Source organism: Carcharhinus amblyrhynchos, chromosome 12, assembly GCF_965287045.1.
Source record: "Carcharhinus amblyrhynchos chromosome 12, sCarAmb.v2.hapA, whole genome shotgun sequence".
In the NCBI taxonomy this organism is placed as follows: Eukaryota; Metazoa; Chordata; class Chondrichthyes; order Carcharhiniformes; family Carcharhinidae; genus Carcharhinus; species Carcharhinus amblyrhynchos.
In genome coordinates, this window is record NC_137335.1 from 52,043,080 (window position 1) to 52,063,423 (window position 20,344).

The window sequence follows — 20,344 nt, forward strand, 5'->3', positions numbered from 1 at the left end:
TTTGCTCTGTTCCACTGGTAACTATCCTATTGTTCCTTGTGGCTTAACAGTTGAAAATTATTGCTCTAGTTTTCTCTATAAATTAATTCAAATTTTGTTCATTAATTTTATTACAAGCAGGATCTGCCATATTGGGATTGTGATGATGTAGGTGAAGCCTAATGTGTATATACACAGTTTGAAATTTAGCTTTGACTTTTTTTTTAAGATTTGCAATTTTCTTATGTTTTAATTTTTTGGCAGGTGCAGCAGTGGATCCCCGGAAAGTTCTCATAGTAGCTGGCCATCACAACTGGATTGTTGTGGCTTATGCACACTTCGTAGTTTGTTACAGGTACCAGAGAGTTATTGCAGTTAATGTCTCTTTCCTATGTTCTGTTATTTTGCTAAATGATGGCAGAGTTTTACTGTTCACAGGACAACCTGATAAAGTGCCTTCTGGAGAGAAATTGCAATTAGAGGCTTTGATTAGAATTCAATGTTCTGTGGAATTTTTGTATTAAGTGCCACCAAAGACCTCAGGTTGAAGCCTTATATTGTACACTAACAGTAAAATATTGAGGCTTTCAGTGGTGTACAACACAGGCTTATCAGGATGCTGCCTGATGTTTTGCTTTGTAGTTCCCTCAAAATGCTTGAAGATGTTCTAAAATTGGGGGCCATGCTTTTAGAACAGAGATGAAAATTTATTTCTAACTGTTGGCGACTTTGGAACTCTGCCTTAGAAGGTGGTGGAGGTAGGGGTCATTAAATGTTTTTAAGGCAAAGGTAGGTAGATTCTTGTTAGGTAAGGGAATTGAAGGTTATTGGGTAAATGAGAATGTGGAATTTAAAACAAGCAGATCAGCCATGATCATCTTGAATAGTGGAGAGGCCAAATAGCCTATTCCTGCTCCTGTATCTTACATTGTGTTTAATATGCTGTAGGTGAAATGTAATTATCACTTGTTGGTGTATGAGGAAATATAAATGCAAGGAAAGACTTGAAAAATTTGTCGTAGAGTCAAATGGAACAACATATAAACAGGCCCTGCAGCCCAACTTGTTTATGCCACTTTTTTTTTTAAACCCCCAACGTAGCCCCAATTGCCTGCATTTGGCCCATATCTCTGTCTACCCATTTTACCCATGTTACAGTCTAAATGTTTTTTAAAAGACAAAATTGTACCTGCCTCTACCACTACCTCTTGCAGCTTGTTCCAGACATTTGCCACCCTTTGTGTGGGGAAAAAAAATTGCCCCTCTGGATAGTTTTATATCTCTCCCCTCTCACCTTAAACCTATGCCCTCTAGTTTTGGACTCCCCTGCTTTTGGGAAAAGACGTTGACTATCTAGCTGATCAATGCCCCTCATTATTTTATAGACCTCTATCAGATCGCCCCTCAGCCTTCTACACTCCAGAGGAAAAAGTCCCAGTCTATTCAGTCTCTCCTAATAACTCAAACCATCAAGTCCTGGTAGCATCTTAGTAAATCTTTTCTGCGCTTTTTCTGGTTTAATAATATCCTTTCTATTGTAGGGTGACCAGAACTGTACACATTCCAATGTCTTGTACAACTTCAACAAGATGTCCCAGCTCCTGTATTCAATGTTCTGACCAATGAAACCAAGCATGCTGAATACCTTCTTCACCACTCTGTCCACCTGAGACTCCGCTTTCGAGGAGCTATGAACCTGTACCCCTAGATTTCTTTGCTCTGTAACTCTCCCCAACGCCCTACCATTAACAGAGTAAGCCCTGCCCTGGTTCAGTCTATCAAAATGCGTTATCTTGCATTTATCTAAATTAGATTCCATCTGCCATTCATCAGCCCACTGGTCCAATTGATCAAGATCCCATTGCAATCTGAAATAACTTTCTTCACTGTTCAATATGCTTCTAATTTTGGTGTCATCTGCAACAACTATGAACAACTAAGCGGGGGCGGGGGGGTGCAGTTTAGAACGGAGTTGAGGAGGAACTTCTTCACTCAAAGGGTGGTGAATCTCTGGAATTCTCTGCCTGTTGAAGTGGTGGAGGCTACCTTGCTAAATATATTTAAGACACAGGTAGATAGGTTTTTGGTAGGCAAGGAAATTAAGGGTTATGAGGAGAAAACAGGAAAGTGGAACTGAGCCACTTCAGATCAGCCATGATCTTATTGAATGGCGGGGCAGGCTCGAAGGGCTAGATGGCCTACTTCTGCTCCTATTTCTTATGTTCTTATGTTCTTAACTATGCCTCGTTATTCTCATCCAAATCATTTAATATAAATGACAAATAACTGTGGACCCTGAGGCACACCACTGATCACAGGCCTCCAGTTTGAAAAATAACCCTCTACAACCATCCTCTGGCTTCTATCATCAAGTCAATTTTGTATCCATTTAGCTATCTCACCCTGGATTCAGTAAGATTTAACCTTATGCAACAACTTACTATGTGGTACCTTGTCAAAGGCCTTGTTAAAGTCCATTTAGACAACATCAACTGCACTGCCCTTATCTATCTTCTTGGTTACCCCTTTAAAAAACTCAATCAAATTTGTGAGACACGATTTTCCACTCAAAACCATGCTGATGTCCTTAATCAGTCCTTACGTCTCTAAATGCCTGTAGATTCTGTCTCTCAAAATACCTTCCAACAACTTATCCGCCACAGATGTGAGGCTCACTGGCCTGTAGTTCCCAGGCTTTTCCCTGCATCTCTGAACAAGGGCACAAACATTTTTCCCCCCCCCTCCAATCTTCAGGCACCTCATTGTGACTATCGAATATCTCTGCTAGGGGATCCGCAATTTCCTCCCTAGCCTCCCACAATGTCCTGGGATACACTTCATCAGGTCCTGGGGATTTATCTACCTTACTGTGCTTTAAGACTTCCAGCACCACCACCTCTGTAATATATAGACTTATCAAGACATCACTATTTATTTCCCCAAGTTCCCTAACATCCATGCTTTTTTGGATACTTTAGCTACTTTACATTAAAATATTGCAGATTACAAAGTGGTATAATGGAAGTATTTAAAATTCTAGCAGACTGTAATGAGCAAACTGTTACCATTAGTTGAGGAGAATGTACGTACAGACATACAATGTTAGAAGTAAAAGTTTTAAAACAGAGGCTGAGAAAATTCTTCACCCACATTTGAGTTAAAATTGACATCTGAGTTTAGTGGTTGGGACAGGATGTATGCCAGCCTTCAAGATTAGTTTGAATACGTAGATAAACTAAAAGGGATTGAAGAGATAAAAGAACAAGATGGATAGATGAGTTTAAGAAAGATGTATCGATTGATCTTTTTTAAAGCTACTTGAAGTAGATATATCATCATTCAAAATGGGGGGGGGGGGGGTGCGGGGATGCAACTTAACATCTCAGCAGAAGCTTTGCACCGATTATATGTTTTCCAGCAGTTTGTATTTTTCTTTTTTCATATTGTTGATGTTTAATGAGGAATTTGAGAGATTGCTAACTGTGCCATCTCAACATAAGAGTGAGCCCAGAGTTGTGATGATATCTGCTCAAGCAAAGAACAGAACAAAGAACAAAAACAGCCCGGGAAACAGGCCCTTCGGCCCAACAAGCCCACGCTGCCATCTTAACACCGCCAGTCCCCCCCTCCACCCGTGACCCATGGAACTCAACCCCTCTGATTTTCTTGAATGTTCTCATTTATTATCATTAATAGAGGCTTTGTAAATATATCACCAAACAGCAAAAAAAAGTGCAGCTTAGTCTACCATGCAGATCATTTTACACTGCCAGATATCATTATTGTTATGCATTATTACTATTCAGTGGAAAACAACTAATAGGAATGTCAGTTGACATCGCTATCGGCCTCTGCATTGCCATTTTTGCTCTAGACTTGTGATAGCATTCTTCACTCATGGAGTTTGCAGTCTTTTTCAGCAGAAAGCTAATCCTTGTTTTTCTTAGTCTTATAAGACTGTCCATTCGTGCCTGGACGAATAGCTTCAGCAGAGATAGGATGTGGTTATCTCCAACTTGCAGTAGCACAACAGACTCAAATCTACATTTATTATTTTGTTTCCCTCTTGCACCTCTTCTAACTTTGGTTCCATTTCTGTGCATGCTCTATATCTCCTCCAACCATGGCACCAATCCAGTCTCAGATTATGGCCAGTTATCTTGGCTGACAGATTAACATGCATGTAGAGTTTGTTAAGATTGTGAAAACTCTGGAAATAATATATATATCGAGAAATTTGTAGGCAAAAAAGTAGAATTCATTTGGGTGATTATATTTTACATGATGCTGTTGTGCACATAAATGGAGTTTGTTTGTGAATGACAAAAATAACTACAGGAAGCAGTCCAGATGTAAAGTATTGTGGATGCTGAAAATCTGAAATAGACATAGAACACGTTAGAAATACTCAGCACATCAGGAAGCATCTGTGGAGGGAGAACCAGTATTAATATTTCAGAAAACCTGAAACGTTAACTGTGTCTGCACAGATACTGTCTGATTGGAGTACTTTCAAGATTTTGTTTTTATTGCAGGAAACAATCTACACTCTGACAGACCGTCGCTCGGGAATCCTTGTGTTCAATTGTTGCCTTAGTCTTTGGGTATTTAAAAGAGTTCCATTTGTGTTTTCATTCCTGCCAGCTTGAATTTAAAATAATTTTTTCTCCCAGTATATAAAGGATTAAAACCTGCAATCTAAAGGATTGGCAGTCAATACTCACATGTGGCCCATGCAGTTCTAGAATAAATAAAATTTCATTTTTGACGAAAGGTTGCACAAATGAAATAAATCTCATACGGCACCTGGGGAAAATCAAGCCAGGCATTGATAAAGGGATCAAAATAATAGTGTAGGTAACCAGATGTGCTGTACATTATGCACTTTCCTATAGTGATTTTTAAATCTATTTATTTACTATCTTTTGACAGTTCACTGGCATCTCCTAACATACTACAAGTGATGAATTTAAAAAGTTTGCAGGCTATGCTGTTTATTTTTGACATTTTTTTTTTTGAAGGTTAAAATATGAGAGTAGGAACACAAATTCTTTTTCACCAGAATGGCAAGTGGAGAATCAGGCAAATGTTTCTTGAGTTATTTTATGCAGCTTGGCTGTCACTAAAGACTTCCACGACTATTGAACAAGAGCTCCAACCAAGGCTATAAATATTATGAAAAACAAAAGGATTATGCTGGAAATGCATGGGCATTTCTCCTGAGTATCAAAATTGGTTTGCAACAGAAAAAAAAATTCCTGACCCAGAATAATGTCCTCCTGAAAGCTATAGCAAATGATTTGCTGTATTTTTTATTACAACTTGTTACTGTGGTGCAATGTTTTTGATTTTTGTTACATTTTTGACAATACGTTTTTCCACATTGAAGCATGAATCCATTTAAAGTAACTTTTACTGTCAGCATTTTCTAGTGATGTCGTCGGGGGGCTGGAGAATGAGGGTTAAATGCAGTGGAATAAGTTGAAGCGGAATAGTCCGATGTTTGTCCAGCAACCAGGAAAAATTCATCAGCTTTCAACGGTTCCATTAAATTTTATAATGTAATGATTCATTGGTAGCTGTAACAATGAGAGAAGTTTTAATCACCTAAATAAAAGCAGGTGGGTTTGCACCAGATGGGTTTTAAAGGCATAAAAGTCAAAATCCAGGCTGCAACAGGTTTCCAGCTTAAATGGAGGTGGGAAGGTAGATGGGCAGCCATCATTATCCAAGGAGGCAAGTTGGCACCTGAAATCTGATAACGAGATTATGAACCTCATTGTTCAATTTTTTGAATTTAATGGCTGCACCCAGATGTGGGAAACCTGACTCAGGAGGTAATTGTGTTTCCATCTATCTTCTGGATGCATTGTGCCTGTGAGGACAAATCTATCAGGCTGGTAGTTGTTGTTGTTGTTGTTGTTGTTGTTTAGGGCTAGGCAGGCAGGGCACAGAACCTGAAAGGCTGATAGGTGCCAAAGACTGAGAAGATGTGCAATTGGTGAGTTTATGCCACCTACAAATCCTTGCTGTTGGACCAATGTGCAGGGGCCCGTACATATGTTTTCTTTTGCAAGGAAAGTCTGAACAATCAACTACTTCAAATAGCTTTGCGGGAAAATGAGAATGACCAGTGTGAATGGTAGAAATTAAGTGGCGACATTGGGATGGAAATTTTTAACAATCCAAGGGGTTATGAGGAACTGGGCTTGCTGTGGAGCTTCCACTTTCAGCAAGATAAATGTAAAAATCTGAAGACGTAGAGACAGAACCCTGATGTCTTTTTAGAACCTGTTTAAACTCAAAATCTGGAAGAACGGTCCAAGGGAGAGTGGCCAGAATTTTACCAGTACACCTGCCCTGATTCCGAGGGCAGGCGAGGCTCAGAGAACGGCATTCTCCATTGGCCTCTGGTGGGATCGTACGAACTTAGGCAGACATGCTGATAAAATTCTGTTCACTGTGTTTGTGTGATAATCTGAAGTCAGTTAAAAGATTAACAAAATCTGTTTAAGTTGCATTGTTCACGAATGTATGAGCCAGAATAGCTAATAAATATTACTTTCTGTACACCATTCTAACTATTTATGGTATAGTTCATCTTAGATGAAACGAGTGGCAGAGGTGATGAAAGCCACTGAGGTACACAGTGTTAATGGGTGCCAATGACGTAGGCAAAATGCAAACTGAGGATCTGGGGAGGGAGTATGAGAAGCTGGGAATGGTATTAAAAAGTAGAACCGACAAGGTGGTTATCTCTGGACTACTGCCTGAACCAAGTGCAGACGGGCGTAGGGTTGATAGGATTAAGGAAGTGAATGGGTGGCTCAGGGATTGGTGTGGGAGGAATGGGTTTGAATTTATGGGGCATTGGCACCAGTATTGGGGTAGGTGGGACCTGTTCGGGCGGGATGGGGTTGGTCTAAACCGTGCTGGGACCAGAGTGCTGGCGAATCGAGTAAAGAGGACTGTAGACAGGGCTTTAAACTAATTGGGGGGGGGGGTGCGAGGGTAGGTGACATTACGGGGTCTAAAGTGAAGGAGACGGTACAGGTAAGGGTAGAGGCCAAGGATGTCCCAATAATAGAGGGAGTAGGGGGCGTGAGTATGGTTGGTGGCGTTACGTCAGATAGGGTCCAGGTGAAGGCTGGGATGAAGGCACTTTATCTGAATGCACGAAGCATTCGGAATAAAATGGATGAGCTGGTGGCGCAGATCGGCACAAATGGATATGATCTGGTGGCCATTACAGAGACGTGGCTGCAAGGTGACAGGGACTGGGAGCTGAATGTCCAGGGGTATCAAGTGTTTAGGAAGGATAGGCGGGACGAAAGGGGGGGGGTGTAGCTCTGCTGATTAAGGATAGCATCAGGGTGGTAGCAAGGGATGATATTGGAGCCAAGGAGCAGAAAGTGGAATCGTTGTGGGTAGAGATTAGGAACAGCAAAGGGATGAAGACGCTGGTGGGTGTCGTCTATAGGCCCCCGGATAATGATCTGGAGGTGGGGCGGGCTGTTAACGCGCAAATAAGTGCAGCGTGCAGGAATGGGACGGCCGTAATTATGGGGGATTTCAATCTACATATTGATTGGTCGACCCATGTTGGACGCGGTGGGCTCGAGGAGGAGTTCTTGGAATGCTGCCGGGATAGTTTCCTTGAACAGTGTGTGTTGGAGCCGACGAGGGAGCGAGCTATCTTGGATCTGGTGTTATGTAATGAGGCGGGTAGAATTAGGGACCTTGAGGTGAAGGATCCTTTTGGGGAGAGTGATCATTGTATGGTGGAGTTTCTGGTGCAGATGGAGGAGGAGAAAGTGGGTTCCCAGACACGCGTCCTTTGTTTGAACAGAGGGGAGTACAGTAGGATGAGAGAAGAATTGGCGAATGTGGACTGGGGGAGCGCATTGGAAGGTAGGTCTGCTGAGGAGCAGTGGAGGACCTTTAAGGAGATTTTTCTTGGTGCTCAGCAGAAATTTATTCCGATGGTTAAAAAGGACTGTAGGAGGAGAGGTAATAAGCCGTGGATAACGAAGGAGGTGAAGGAAAGTGTTAAATTAAAAGCGGAGGCATTTAGAGTAGCTAAGAGTAGTGGGCGAGAAGAGGATTGGGAGAGGTTTAAATGTCAACAAAGATTGACAAAGAAGTTGATAAAGAAGGGTAGGAGAAACTATGAAGCCGGGCTAGCGCTTAATATAAAAAAGGATAGCAAGAGTTTTTATAAATATGTAAAAAGGAAGAGGCTGGCTAGGGTGAACGTTGGTCCCTTAGAGGATGAGAAGGGGGACTTAGTGGTAGGGGATGGGGATATGGCTGAGGTCTTGAATGACTTTTTTGCTTCTGTCTTCGTGGAGGAGGACGTGAATAATTTGCCGGGTGTTAGAGATGGAAAGGTGGTAGGACTGGAGGGTCTTAATGACATTACTGTTACTAGGGAGGCGGTCCTCGACAGACTGGAGGGGCTGATTGTGGACAAGTCGCCTGGACCGGATGGAATGCATCCGAGGGTTCTGAAAGAAATGGCGGAGGTGATAGTGGATGCCTTGGTGGTTATTTTCCAGACGTCGCTGGATTCCGGGGAAGTGCCGGAAGATTGGAAAACGGCTAATGTTACGCCGTTGTTTAAGAAGGGTGCCAGGCAAAAGGCGGGGAATTATAGGCCGGTTAGTTTAACGTCTGTTGTAGGTAAAATGTTAGAATCCATCATCAAGGAGGAAATAGCGAGGCATCTTGAGGGGAATTGCTTGATAGAGCAGACGCAGCACGGTTTCGTTAAAGGGAAGTCGTGTCTGACAAATTTACTGGAGTTCTATGAGGATGTGTCTAGGGCGGTGGATAGAGGAGAGCCGGTGGATGTGGTCTTCCTTGATTTTCAGAAGGCGTTTGACAAGGTACCTCACAAGAGGTTATTGCAGAAGGTCAGAGGACATGGAGTTGGGGGTAGGGTGTTAGTGTGGATAGAGGATTGGTTGTCAAATAGGAGGCAGAGAGTGGGGGTCAATGGGTGCTATTCGGATTGGCGGATGGTGACTAGTGGAGTGCCCCAGGGGTCGGTGCTGGGGCCTCAGCTATTTACCATTTATATAGATGATCTGGAGGAGGGAACCGAGTGTATGGTGTCGAAATTTGCTGATGACACCAAGATTGGTGGAACAGCAAATTGTGCGGAGGGTGTGGAGAGTCTGCAGAAGGATCTAGATAGGCTGGGTGAATGGGCCAGGAAATGGCAAATGGAATTTAATGTTGGCAAGTGCGAGGTGGTCCACTTTGGTAGGAATAATGGTAGGAAGGATTATTACTTACGTGGCAAAAAACTGCAGCAGGCGACAGTGCAGAGGGACCTCGGGGTCCTTGTGCATGAGTCGCAAAAACCCAGCTTGCAGGTGCAGCAGGTGGTCAGGAAGGCGAATGGGATGCTGGCCTTCATAGCGAGGGGGATTGAATATAAAAGTAGGGAGGTCTTGCTGCAGCTGTATAGGGCATTAGTGAGGCCGCAGCTGGAGTACTGTGTGCAGTTTTGGGCGCCGTACTTACGCAAGGATATTTTGGCCTTGGAGGGAGTGCAGAGGAGGTTTACTAGGCTGATGCCGGAGTTGAAGGGGTTGAGCTATGAGGAGAGGCTGAATAAACTAGGCTTGTATTCGTTAGAGTTTAGAAGAATGAGGGGAGATCTCATTGAGACGTATAAGATGATGAATGGGATGGATAGGATAGAGGTGGAGAGACTCTTCCCGCTCAGAAAGGATAGTAGGACTAGGGGGCACAGCCTCAAGATAAAGGGGGGGAGTTTTAGAACGGAGTTGAGGAGGAACTTCTTCACTCAAAGGGTGGTGATTCTCTGGAATTCTCTGCCCGTTGAAGTGGTGGAGGCTACCTCGCTAAATATTTTTAAGACGCGGGTTGATGGGTTTTTGGTAAGAGGGGATTAAGGGTTATGGGGAGAGGGTGGGAATGTGGAACTGAGCCACGACAGATCAGCCATGATCTTATTGAATGGCGGGGCAGGCTCGAAGGGCTAGATGGCCTACTCCTGTTCCTATTTCTTATGTTCTTATGCACTCAATAATGCCTGGTCAGATTTCAAACAGTAACCTTAGGGGACCAATTGGAGAATGTGGCACCTTATCAGAGATTAGTGGCAGCTGACCAGTCTACTAAAACTTAACACTTGAATTTCTATAAACTGGCAAAGGCTATTAGGTCATATTCAATCCTCAGTGGGTAGCACTGCTACCTCACAGCTCCAGGGACCTGCATTTGATTCCCGGCTTAGGTCATGTGCAAAGTCTGCATGTTTTCCCCATGTCTATGTAGGTTTCCTCTGGGTGTTCTGGGTTTCCTCCCACAGACTGAAAAACGTGCTAATTAGGTGCATTGGCCATGCTTAATTCTCCCTAGGTGTACCCAAACAGGGGTCAGGTGTGTGGAGACTAGGGGATTTTCGCCGTAATTTTATTGCAGTATTAACGTGAGCCTACTTACAACACTAATAACATATATAAAAAATGAACTCATCTAAGGCAACTTATTCTTGATCATTTTTTTCTTTAAAGTGCTACTCTATTTTCTGATTAGCTCAAGCCTTCCTAGTTTTTAATTTATATGCTCTCGTATTTGAATATGCACTTTATCAACTTGCATCAGCTTTAATTCTCTTAGTCATCTTTAAAACTTAAGCTAGAATGTTATCTTGAAATCTGTCCCAAAGAAAATGAGAACAATGTCCTTAGGTTTTCATAATTTACTTCTGCATCCTTTTCAAAGATAGTCATCGTCAATCACCAAGGTAATCTGCTACAAATTGTTAGATGCTGTTCTGGTTTCTAAAGCATTACATGCATTATGTTGAGAATTTCTTAATCAGTAAGATGTCTTTGTTCATCTCTAGAATTAAAGAGTCCTCTGGATGGCAGCAGGTTTTCACGAGTCCTTACTTGGACTGGACAATAGAGCGAGTAGCAGTTAATGCTAAAGTTGTTGGGGGACCTTTTGGTGATAAAGACAAGATGGTGGCTGTGGCATCTGAGAGTAGTATCATCCTGTGGAGCATTCAGGATGGAGGCAGTGGTAATGAAATAGGTATGTATTTCCTGTTTATGGAATAAAACAGTTCTATCTCACCTAACGTGGGGGTGAGACTGTTTAAACATTATTCAGAACTCTGAGTTGAGTAAATGGGACAAAGTCTGTGGTCCTTTTGAAAGTTACTGTGGGGCTGGTCTGTACATTAGAGGTAAATAGTCCCATGGCCCAATTTTATCGTTAACTAGTTCTGCATAAAAGACAGAAGAAGGTTCAGTATGAATAACTGGAACTGTCTGAATCAGACTGGTGATACTACCTGTGTCCCTACTCCACCCCCACCGCACTCAAACTGTATTCATATTTTTATTGCTTCAAGGTTTTTTTTCCAGCCTTACATAAATTTCAATTCAGAATTGTGTGTTGGATTTTATTTTGTGAAAAGTCTGCACTGTCATCTGCCTCTGCCCTCGGGACTGAAGAGATAGAAACAGATGTTGACTGTTGATCCCCTTGAGGTTATTCTGCTATTCAATTAGATTATGGCTGAGGTGCTCGGCAAATATGGCCGGAATTTTCTGGCTGTTCATGCTAGTGGGTTCTTCTGGCCCTCCCAACAGCACCAGGGTTTCCCAGAGCTATGGGGTGGAGTCATTGGGAAATCCCATTGACAGCAGTGGGAGCAAAAGATCCCGCCAACGGCACGCAGCCTCCTGCCACAAGAAAGGTGCTGTGAGGAGGCCAGAGAATCCCAACCTAAATTTATCTGCCATTCTTCTGTATCTCTGTATCCAAAGGAAGACCATGGTCACCAATACCTTTTAGGGCATGGTACTAGAAAGAGGAGGAGTTTAATCACAAGTAGTTTCTTGCATGTAACTGCCTTCCTAATCCCAGCCTGCTTTAACTGTTAATTATCTCACTTTCAGAAATTTAAGCTGAACTATTTAAAAGATGTTCAAGACAAAATCCATAAATGTTGCTTCAGAACCCTAAGAATTAGAAGTATTATCAAAATTTTCTGTTCAGGCACCGAAAATTTGCCAAACCATTGATGGTTAAGCCATTAGCTGTCACAGTTGTATACTTGAGCTCTGATTTCCTAAACTTCTTAATACCATACTCCGCCACAAAAACTGTTGACGCAGCCTTTCAATTTTTGTCTTGCAATTTTTCTTAATTCCAGGTTAATGTTCAGCATTCATCTCATAAAGTATCTTAGAATATTTTGTTGCATTAAAGGCACTTTATTAATTGCAAGGTTCTTCTCCTTACGTTGTGGAGTGAATAGATTTGTTTCATTGTTAGGGTGTTTCTTTTTTTATTTAAATGACAAATAGATCATACTAGGATCAATTGGACAGCACTAATTTGAGTTCACTTTATTTGGACTGGGATTTCATGCTGATTTGAAGGTTGCACCATTTGGCATGATACTGAGCCTCCAGTACAGGGGGTCACAGGTTTGATTTTTGGAGTATGAGTAAGGTTGTTATTCCCTGGGGTAGCTGTAAAAGTGGCACAATTGGCCGCAGTCCCTGGTCTAGTGTGGGGAAATATTAGATGATTCTCATGCTGTGTTGCAACTTGCTTATGTGGGATGTCGTGTAAGGGCAGTAAGTGTCTCAGCTGTGATGTGCTAGCAGGGAGTTGCCTAGCAGCACTCTATGGTGTCACCTGATTACAATAGTCACTTGACAGGCACCAGAGAGCCAAATGCGTCCATGGAACAATAGTTTTACATGAGTTGCCATCTTTTGAAGAACTGAAGGTTGAAGTAGGGTGAAGGGCAGGAGTCAAAAAGGAAAGGAGCTATCTTGCACACACGATAATCTAGCATGTTGCTCAAGTAATTCAATCTTTCATAGTAATCAACTATGTCTGAGCCGTTCTTTATCTTAACTATGTTGATGAAATCTGGAGTTTCTAGCTTATAATCAGAAAATTATGGAAATACTCAGCAGGCCAAGCAACATTAACGTTTCCTGCCCTGCTGATTCTTTCTAGCAATTTTCCATTTATATTTCAGATTTCCAGTATCTGCACTATTTTGTCTTTGTGAAGTTTCCAGCAGTTTTTTCCTTTTAATTCAAAGCACCTTAAGAGGGAGAGACGTTTCTGAAAATCCCTGATTTTGCATTTTTCATGTCTATTGTTTCTTTGTTGCAAGCTGCACAGTAGATTTCTACAGGGACAAACCCAGCAAATAAGCAGATTTATGTGTCAACCCAAATCTATTTCAGAATAGCTTCTAATGCATATTTTGAAAATAAATTAAAGCAAGTTATCACCATTACTGTGCCTGGCTGTAAGGCTGTCATTCCTTTGCTGAGCTTGGGAGATGGTTCCTCTCCCCAGGTGAATTTATTACAAGTTACCAGTTGTCAACATACAATTGGAAAAAGGGGGTTTAATATGCACAACAGATGTTTATGTAAATTGTAGCATTATTTAATTGGCATGAATATTTATGACACTTGACGTGCATGAGGCTGGAAGTGGAATTAAACATGGTGGATGCTCTTCTGCTAGTAGTTTCACTGAGGAGACGTTGACTCTCCTAAAAGATTTTAAAGTGCTTCTTCCTACTTCTCTTGAATATAGCCACAATATTTCATTGTATAGGATTTTTTTCATATAAAGAGGTGTGGTTATGTTTAATTTGCTATTAGTAAGAGACAATTCACTGCCATAGTGACACTAAAATACACTGAAGAGTCAGGAGTGAGGAAGGACACCAACTAGGCTTTTAAGTTTCGTAATTATTGGATCTAAGTTATATAGATGATAACTTTGTTTTGATTACACATCCTATTGTGAGAGTTTAAACAGATGCATGTGTTAGGAGTGTGTACAGGCCATTCCAAGAGCCACATCAGTTCCGAAGTGAGATCATGTAGGTTGATAAATTTGGGTAAACTGCTGAATCTATGGTTACAATAACATTTTTGAAGTTGAAATACAAAATGTTGCTAATGTGTAAGAGTAATATCCTTGCATGAGGGGGTTTTGACGAACATATAATGAAGATAAAGCTGCAGAATGTCCCATTGTGTTTATGTGGCATTTGTTTGTTCTGCGGCTGAGATATTTTCTGTTAGTATTTGTTTAGAATTTCTGCAGCACCGTAATGGATACTGAGTGGCAACCTATCTCAAGATCTTCACTGAACTCACCTAGAGTTGTCCTAAGGGTGTGTAGAAATGACCAATCAAGATTGCTTGTTAATTTCTTTCCCTTCCTTTCTGTTCTGAAGATAAGTACTTCTACTTCTCTCTTTGTTCTTCACCTTCCACAGTTGAAGTTTAAAAAGGGGGAAATTTGCTGTTTATTCCTTGTAGTAAAAGCCTAATTTTTTTGAGGTGTCTGTGACTTGCACTATCCAAGCTTATTATAGACAGAGAGTTACATCAGGCAAATGGCGCTAACCATTTGCTGTAACCATAAGTGTTAATTGCAAAGTCATCGCTGAAAATTAATTAAGCATGCTAGCTAATTTAGCAGTTCAGTGCTTACCATTTTAAAAGTTTTGTTGATTTCAAACAAAATTAGATTTTCAAGCTGCTTCACTCAACTGTGCTGGTATCAACTATGGAAGACAGTTGGAAAGTAGAGACACATTAGCTGCATTTTGTATTTGGATTTCTACTGGTTTTATTGGCTGCGGTATACAGCAGGGAAATTCTTACTGGGATATAGCCCACCATATGCAGTGGGGACTGGATTTGTGTTGAAAACTTAGCTATAAGTAGTATTTAGAGAAAATCTACCTTTCAAGTCAGTAATTTAGCATTTGGCACGACTTCCATCTAGCATTTATAAATATTCAATATCATCTAAAATAAAATATATTGAAGTCGATGAAAATACATAAAGTAACGTTCTTCATATTTCTTTTAATTCAGATGGTGTGAATGTGCTGCTGTTAGTGACTAATAGCAAGTTTCTTGTATGAAAACCTATATATCTTACATGTCATGAGCTAAGTGAAATCTGTCAGTTAATGAAAGGCCTTGTTTCTTAATTTTTATAATGTGTACTGAAGTATTCAACTTCAACATACAAAGTAACAGTGATCATGAAACCCAGCAAGATTGTAGACTAAAGATTTGTAAGACAACCTTGCTCTGTCTCACAATGATCTCTTATGTCACAGTGACCCCAGTGTCACTGTGTAACTGCTAAAACACACCAATGTCAATTATTAATAAAAGATTCTGCTCATTGAATCTTTAGATTTGTCATCATCTTTCTTTCAAATGTTCTGCTTGCTTTTACTCCAATTGATGAGCATTCTTAATTTGGACAGTGTTTTAAAATCAAATGCACTTTAATATAATGTATCAGATCTATATAGATCTGAATGTAAAATTTTTGGAATCGTAACTTGTATCAATGACAGTCACTTAAAGTGAACATTATATTATGTTTTAATTACAGCAAAGATTGTATTTGAATTCTGCTTCATCTTATACCAGAGAAATTACTGGCATGGAAAGCATTCTTTTCTCAATGTATGCACATCCTGGACTATTCTGGGTTATTAGCTATGAGTAAGGATAGAGGAATATTCATCTAAAAAACTAACATTACTGATGTAACACAGACTCACACAAACTCACACACAACATTAGAGCTTTCTCTATTTCAATAGCTATCTTATTTCCTCCTGCAAGTGGCAGATGACATACAGTACACCCATCCAGATACAGATAGGCTACTTTATTATTCAAATGACAGGAACATTCTTGTCATCTGTGTCATAGCCCTCAGTTCAAAAGGCATCTACTTGCACTTTGCTTCCAGCATTGCCTCATAAGTGGTATGCAAAATTTTAATATTTGTCGAGCCAAGCAATCCATCGTAGGAAGATCAGTTGTACATAATTGAGTTACTAAAAGTTTCAGGTTAAAAGTTTTCTTTTATATAAAAACAAAACTGGCAGATCGGGGCCATGGCCCCTTCAAAGCCTGCTGAAGGCTAAGAAAACCACCATAATTTCTACCAACTCAATGATCTGTTGAATTCTGTGTTAGCAGTAAGCCTAGGTCATGACTGAAAACAAATTCAAGTATTAATTTTCTAAAATGCCAGTAGTTAATGGCACTATTGAATTCACTAATATTTGTGTTTACTTTGGTGTAATATTCTCTCCACCTGTATCAGTCCCAAGTTTGCTGAAATCCATTATCAGTGCACAATTTATAAATAAAGATCTCATGCATGTTACTGTTGATAAAGCAAGTCAAACACTTCTGTAATCCTAAACCATTCTGAAAAGGGAGCACTTAGCACAAAGCAATGGGGTTTTGATGGTATAATGGGGCCTTGCTAAAACTGCAGGGCCCCATATTCAAACACATGAGTGGGAGCTTGAGCAATTTCTGAATTTTAGTTGAGGATCCTTGACACTAAGTTTGTTGGCCACTGTTAAATGACTCCAAATTCCAGGAGAACTGAACCACTTCTACTCAGTCAATGTAAAGAAATGTATGCAAACATCTCCTGAAACTGCAGTAAGTTCCTAAAAGGAAATTGTGCCCAGCGACACATTGTATTTTTTACTGTCTGCCTTCTGTGATTTAGCACCTTCCATACTGAAAGGAAGCACAATTCCCACACTGCTCATTGAGGTACTTTTGCTGTCCCCCAACCCTCCAACACCCTGAGGACAGCTTTCTGTCATTCTTCATGAAGTATTTTATTTTTCTGGCAGCTCTCAATGCTGCTTAAACTAAACGGGCAAGACACTTCAAATACAGAAGGAGTTGACATGCTGTTGTGAATAATTTTTACTGAGTATGTCCTCCCTCTGGAGTAATCTGCTCTTTGCATTCATTTTCTCTGTTCCCTTGTAACTCAGTACATGTGAATTAGAAGAAATGTAGGATGGCATTGCTCATAGGTCTGGTATTTACTTTTGGATTTGCTAGCTTTTTGCAGCTGTGTTGCATGGTTCAAAAATATTCAAGCTGGTTGCCATTCTTTGGTCCCCTTATCGAAGTGCCAAGCAAGGCAACAATCATGGTATTTAGCTGGACAATAATTCCACTTCATTCGTATATTTAAGTAAAGTTATGATATACCATTTATTTTAATAAAATGCTTGTTAATTGAAAGGGGCAATAAGAGTCTTTATGTCAGAAAAGGGTTTTCAATCAGTGTTACCTTATGATAACCATATGACCTTGAAGGTCAATAAAAGAGAGATCTTATCCAATAATACATCAGTCAACTCCAGAATGAGAGAATTGCTATGAAATATAGAAATGTAGCAACAAATGTGTCTGCTGTTCCGTTTTGTAGGTGTATTTAGTCTTGGAGTTCCAGTGGATGCACTCTTCTTTATTGGAAATCAGCTGGTTGCAACAAGTCACACTGGAAAAGTAGGAGTGTGGAATGCAGTTACGCAACACTGGCAGGTGAGCTACATTCTTAAGAAAATCTTGTAAAATTTCATTTGCTATTTTTGAACCTATGCTGGAGACATAATAGAATAATATATGCTATTTCACTGACTCATCACTAAGTTGCAAATGCAGTAAGGTACTGAGTAAATTATTTTTGGTAGCATTCATTTAATAAATAAACAAGTTGAGTATAAATATAACCCAAAGAGATTCTCCCCATGTCTACATAGGTTTACTCCGGGTGCTCCGGTTTCCTCCTGCAGTCCAAAGATGTGCAGGTTAGGTGGATTGGCCATGGTAAATTACTCCTTAGTGTCTCAAGATGTGTGGGTTAGGTGGATTAGCAATGGTGAATGTGTAGGGTTATGGTGATAAGGCAGGGAAGAGAGCCTAAGATACTCTATCAGAGAATCAGTGCAGAATCAATGAGCTGAATGGCTTCCTTCTGCACTGTAGGGATTCTGTGATGTACACAAAAGGTCGTAACAAACATGCTGCTTAGCCATTCAGGATCTTGCATACTTCAATCAAGTCACCCCATATTCTAAACTGCAGTGGAAACAAGCCTAGTCTGTCTAACCTTTCCTCAAAATTCCTGTGTCTGCTCAGGTCTTAAATGCAAAATCCAGTGATGAAAGAGCAATGGAGACTGGGTTGTTGCATTTGTTTGAGGCAAAGTTAGACATGTTTTTGATAGACGAGGGAATCAGAGGTTATGGGGGTAGCAAAGTAGAGTTGAGAAATCAGCCATGAATTTTATTGAAGAAACAATACTTTTCATTACAACCAATACATGTGACAATAAATCAAATCAAGGTTTAAAAGACTGAATGGCCTATTCCTGCTCCTATGTCCCAACCACTACTGGAAGTTGGGGTGGGATTAAATGGTCCTATTTATAGTACAGAAAATGTTGCTGAGTCCAGAACAGCACATTCAGTAATGGGGCTGAAATACTGCCACCAGCATAAAATTAGACTTTTTATTGCATTGCTGATGCAAAAGTTAAGCAATGTGCCAATAGCCCAAGATTTCTGCTTCAGTTTATTCAAATAATTATACCTAGCCGCCGATGTCACTTTACAGTTGTGTGGGGAGCAAGCCATATGGGATAAATGGGCATTCTAGCCAGCAAGACCAAATTAAAAAAGCGTTGTTTCCCTTTTTAAGTTAAATGGTTGCATATGTGGCCAAGCATTATTTTCAGTATTCAAGCTTAAATAAATTTTAGATGTTTGCCAAACTTTGCCAAAGATGGGACAAGATAAATAAGGCAAATAAATTAACTGAAAGGAAACCCAGTTTGGAGACCAATCAGGCTCTGGGCAAATGAAGAAGTGGGGCAGCTCCCAATTCCCCTGTTTGAAAGGTGGTTAAATAAACAAGCAGCTGCTTAAATGGGTCTGAGGAGCTTTGCTCAATTATGAAATTTCAGTGTTTAATTTCTTACTACTTCAGCATTATGTCCTTTGCATAGGAACAGGAATAGGCCATTCAGCCCCTCAGATCACGAGTGGTCTATGCTTCAATTTCATTTGCTTGCTTCTGGCCCATATCCCTTGATACTCTTAACAAAAAGTTAATAATCCCAGCCTTGAAAATATCTATCATGTATGAAATAAGAGCAGAAGTAAGCCATACAGTCCTTCAGGCAGTTACTGACAGAGGGGTTAATATGCCCCTTGTCTGTCACTTTGCATGTGCAACCTGAGAATGTCCAACCGGAGACAAATGTTCTGCTCGTGGAACAAGGGCCACCTTGAGGGCTCAATTCCAAACCAGCAAGCAGAGTTCCTTGCAGAGTCTTATCTGACACGACCAAGAACTTCTGGTGAGATGTGTGAACCAGTTTACCTGGATAATGATGGATGTGTGTCACTCATCCCAATTACGGGCAGTCTCGCCCATCTGATAATTTCTGACTTCCAGCTCTGAGTAAGTAAGAGGAATTTTGCTGGAATTTCCTTTCAACCAACAAGGCATATTAAATAAAATGCCCTCATTCGTTGATGGCAAAATGGGGGAAAAGGGAACTTGGAAAAACAAGTAAATGAAATTGAAATACAACTAAAGCAAAGTTCTGAAATAAATTTAACAAAAGAAATCAAAGCTTTCAGGTCAAATTGAAAAAATACTTGGCAGGTTGTAGGCAAATACAGTTTCAAGAGAAGCAGGAAGTCACTTTGAATTACTTTGTCTTAATGAAAAGCTGTGCATGGTGATTTCATCATATTAATGCAACAGGATTTGTCATGAGATTTAATTAGGCATGTGTTGAGGATCAGTAAGTGTTACTTGGGTTCTCAGTTTTAAATAAACTGTTTTGGGTTTTTAAAATCCAGACTGGGCAGACGGCCTGCCCCAATTTTCCACCTCTTGTGGCAGGCACAGAACAGATGCAGAGACTGAAATCTTAGTCCCATTGTTCTTTTACCTCTGTTTTGATCAAGTGTTACATAACTTATGGAATGTAAGTAGTCTGTGCCTGCTGGCTCTGTGTTCCAGGTGAAATAATTCTGCACGTTCGGGATATTATAGTAGATGCGAGTGTAGTACAAATTGACAAATTCCATTAGTGGATTGTTGCACATGATCAGTGAGATGTGTAACTTTTTGTTTTTAACATCTTTTTTTCTCTGGTAGATGTTCAAAACTAGCATATTTTCATGTAATTGAGACTAACTGTGTTTCATTACAATGATTTTCATGGTGTTTTTCTTTTTAAATGTTACCTTTGCCAAGTTAATGTATCAATAATTGCAATATGATCCATGTTTCCTTCAAATTCTTTTTAAATATACAGGTACAGGAAGTTGTTCCTATCACAAGCTGTGATACAGCAGGGACATTCCTTCTGCTGGGCTGTAACAATGGATCAATATATTATATAGGTAAGAGGTCTGTTATAATTGTTTAAGATCTTGTGTTACATATTT

At 40.4% G+C, this 20,344-nt stretch overlaps 1 protein-coding gene across 1 annotated transcript in view; it reads left to right on the plus strand.

Moving 5' to 3' along the window:
* The window catches only part of kctd3 (potassium channel tetramerization domain containing 3), a 72,345-nt gene that overhangs the window by 38,659 nt on the left and 13,342 nt on the right, over positions 1-20,344 (plus strand). The window contains exons 8-11 of the mRNA XM_080200525.1: positions 244-334; positions 10,865-11,055; positions 17,305-17,420; positions 20,212-20,299. Coding sequence (XP_080056651.1) covers positions 244-334; positions 10,865-11,055; positions 17,305-17,420; positions 20,212-20,299 — 486 coding nt within the window. The remainder of the gene's footprint in view (positions 1-243; positions 335-10,864; positions 11,056-17,304; positions 17,421-20,211; positions 20,300-20,344) is intronic.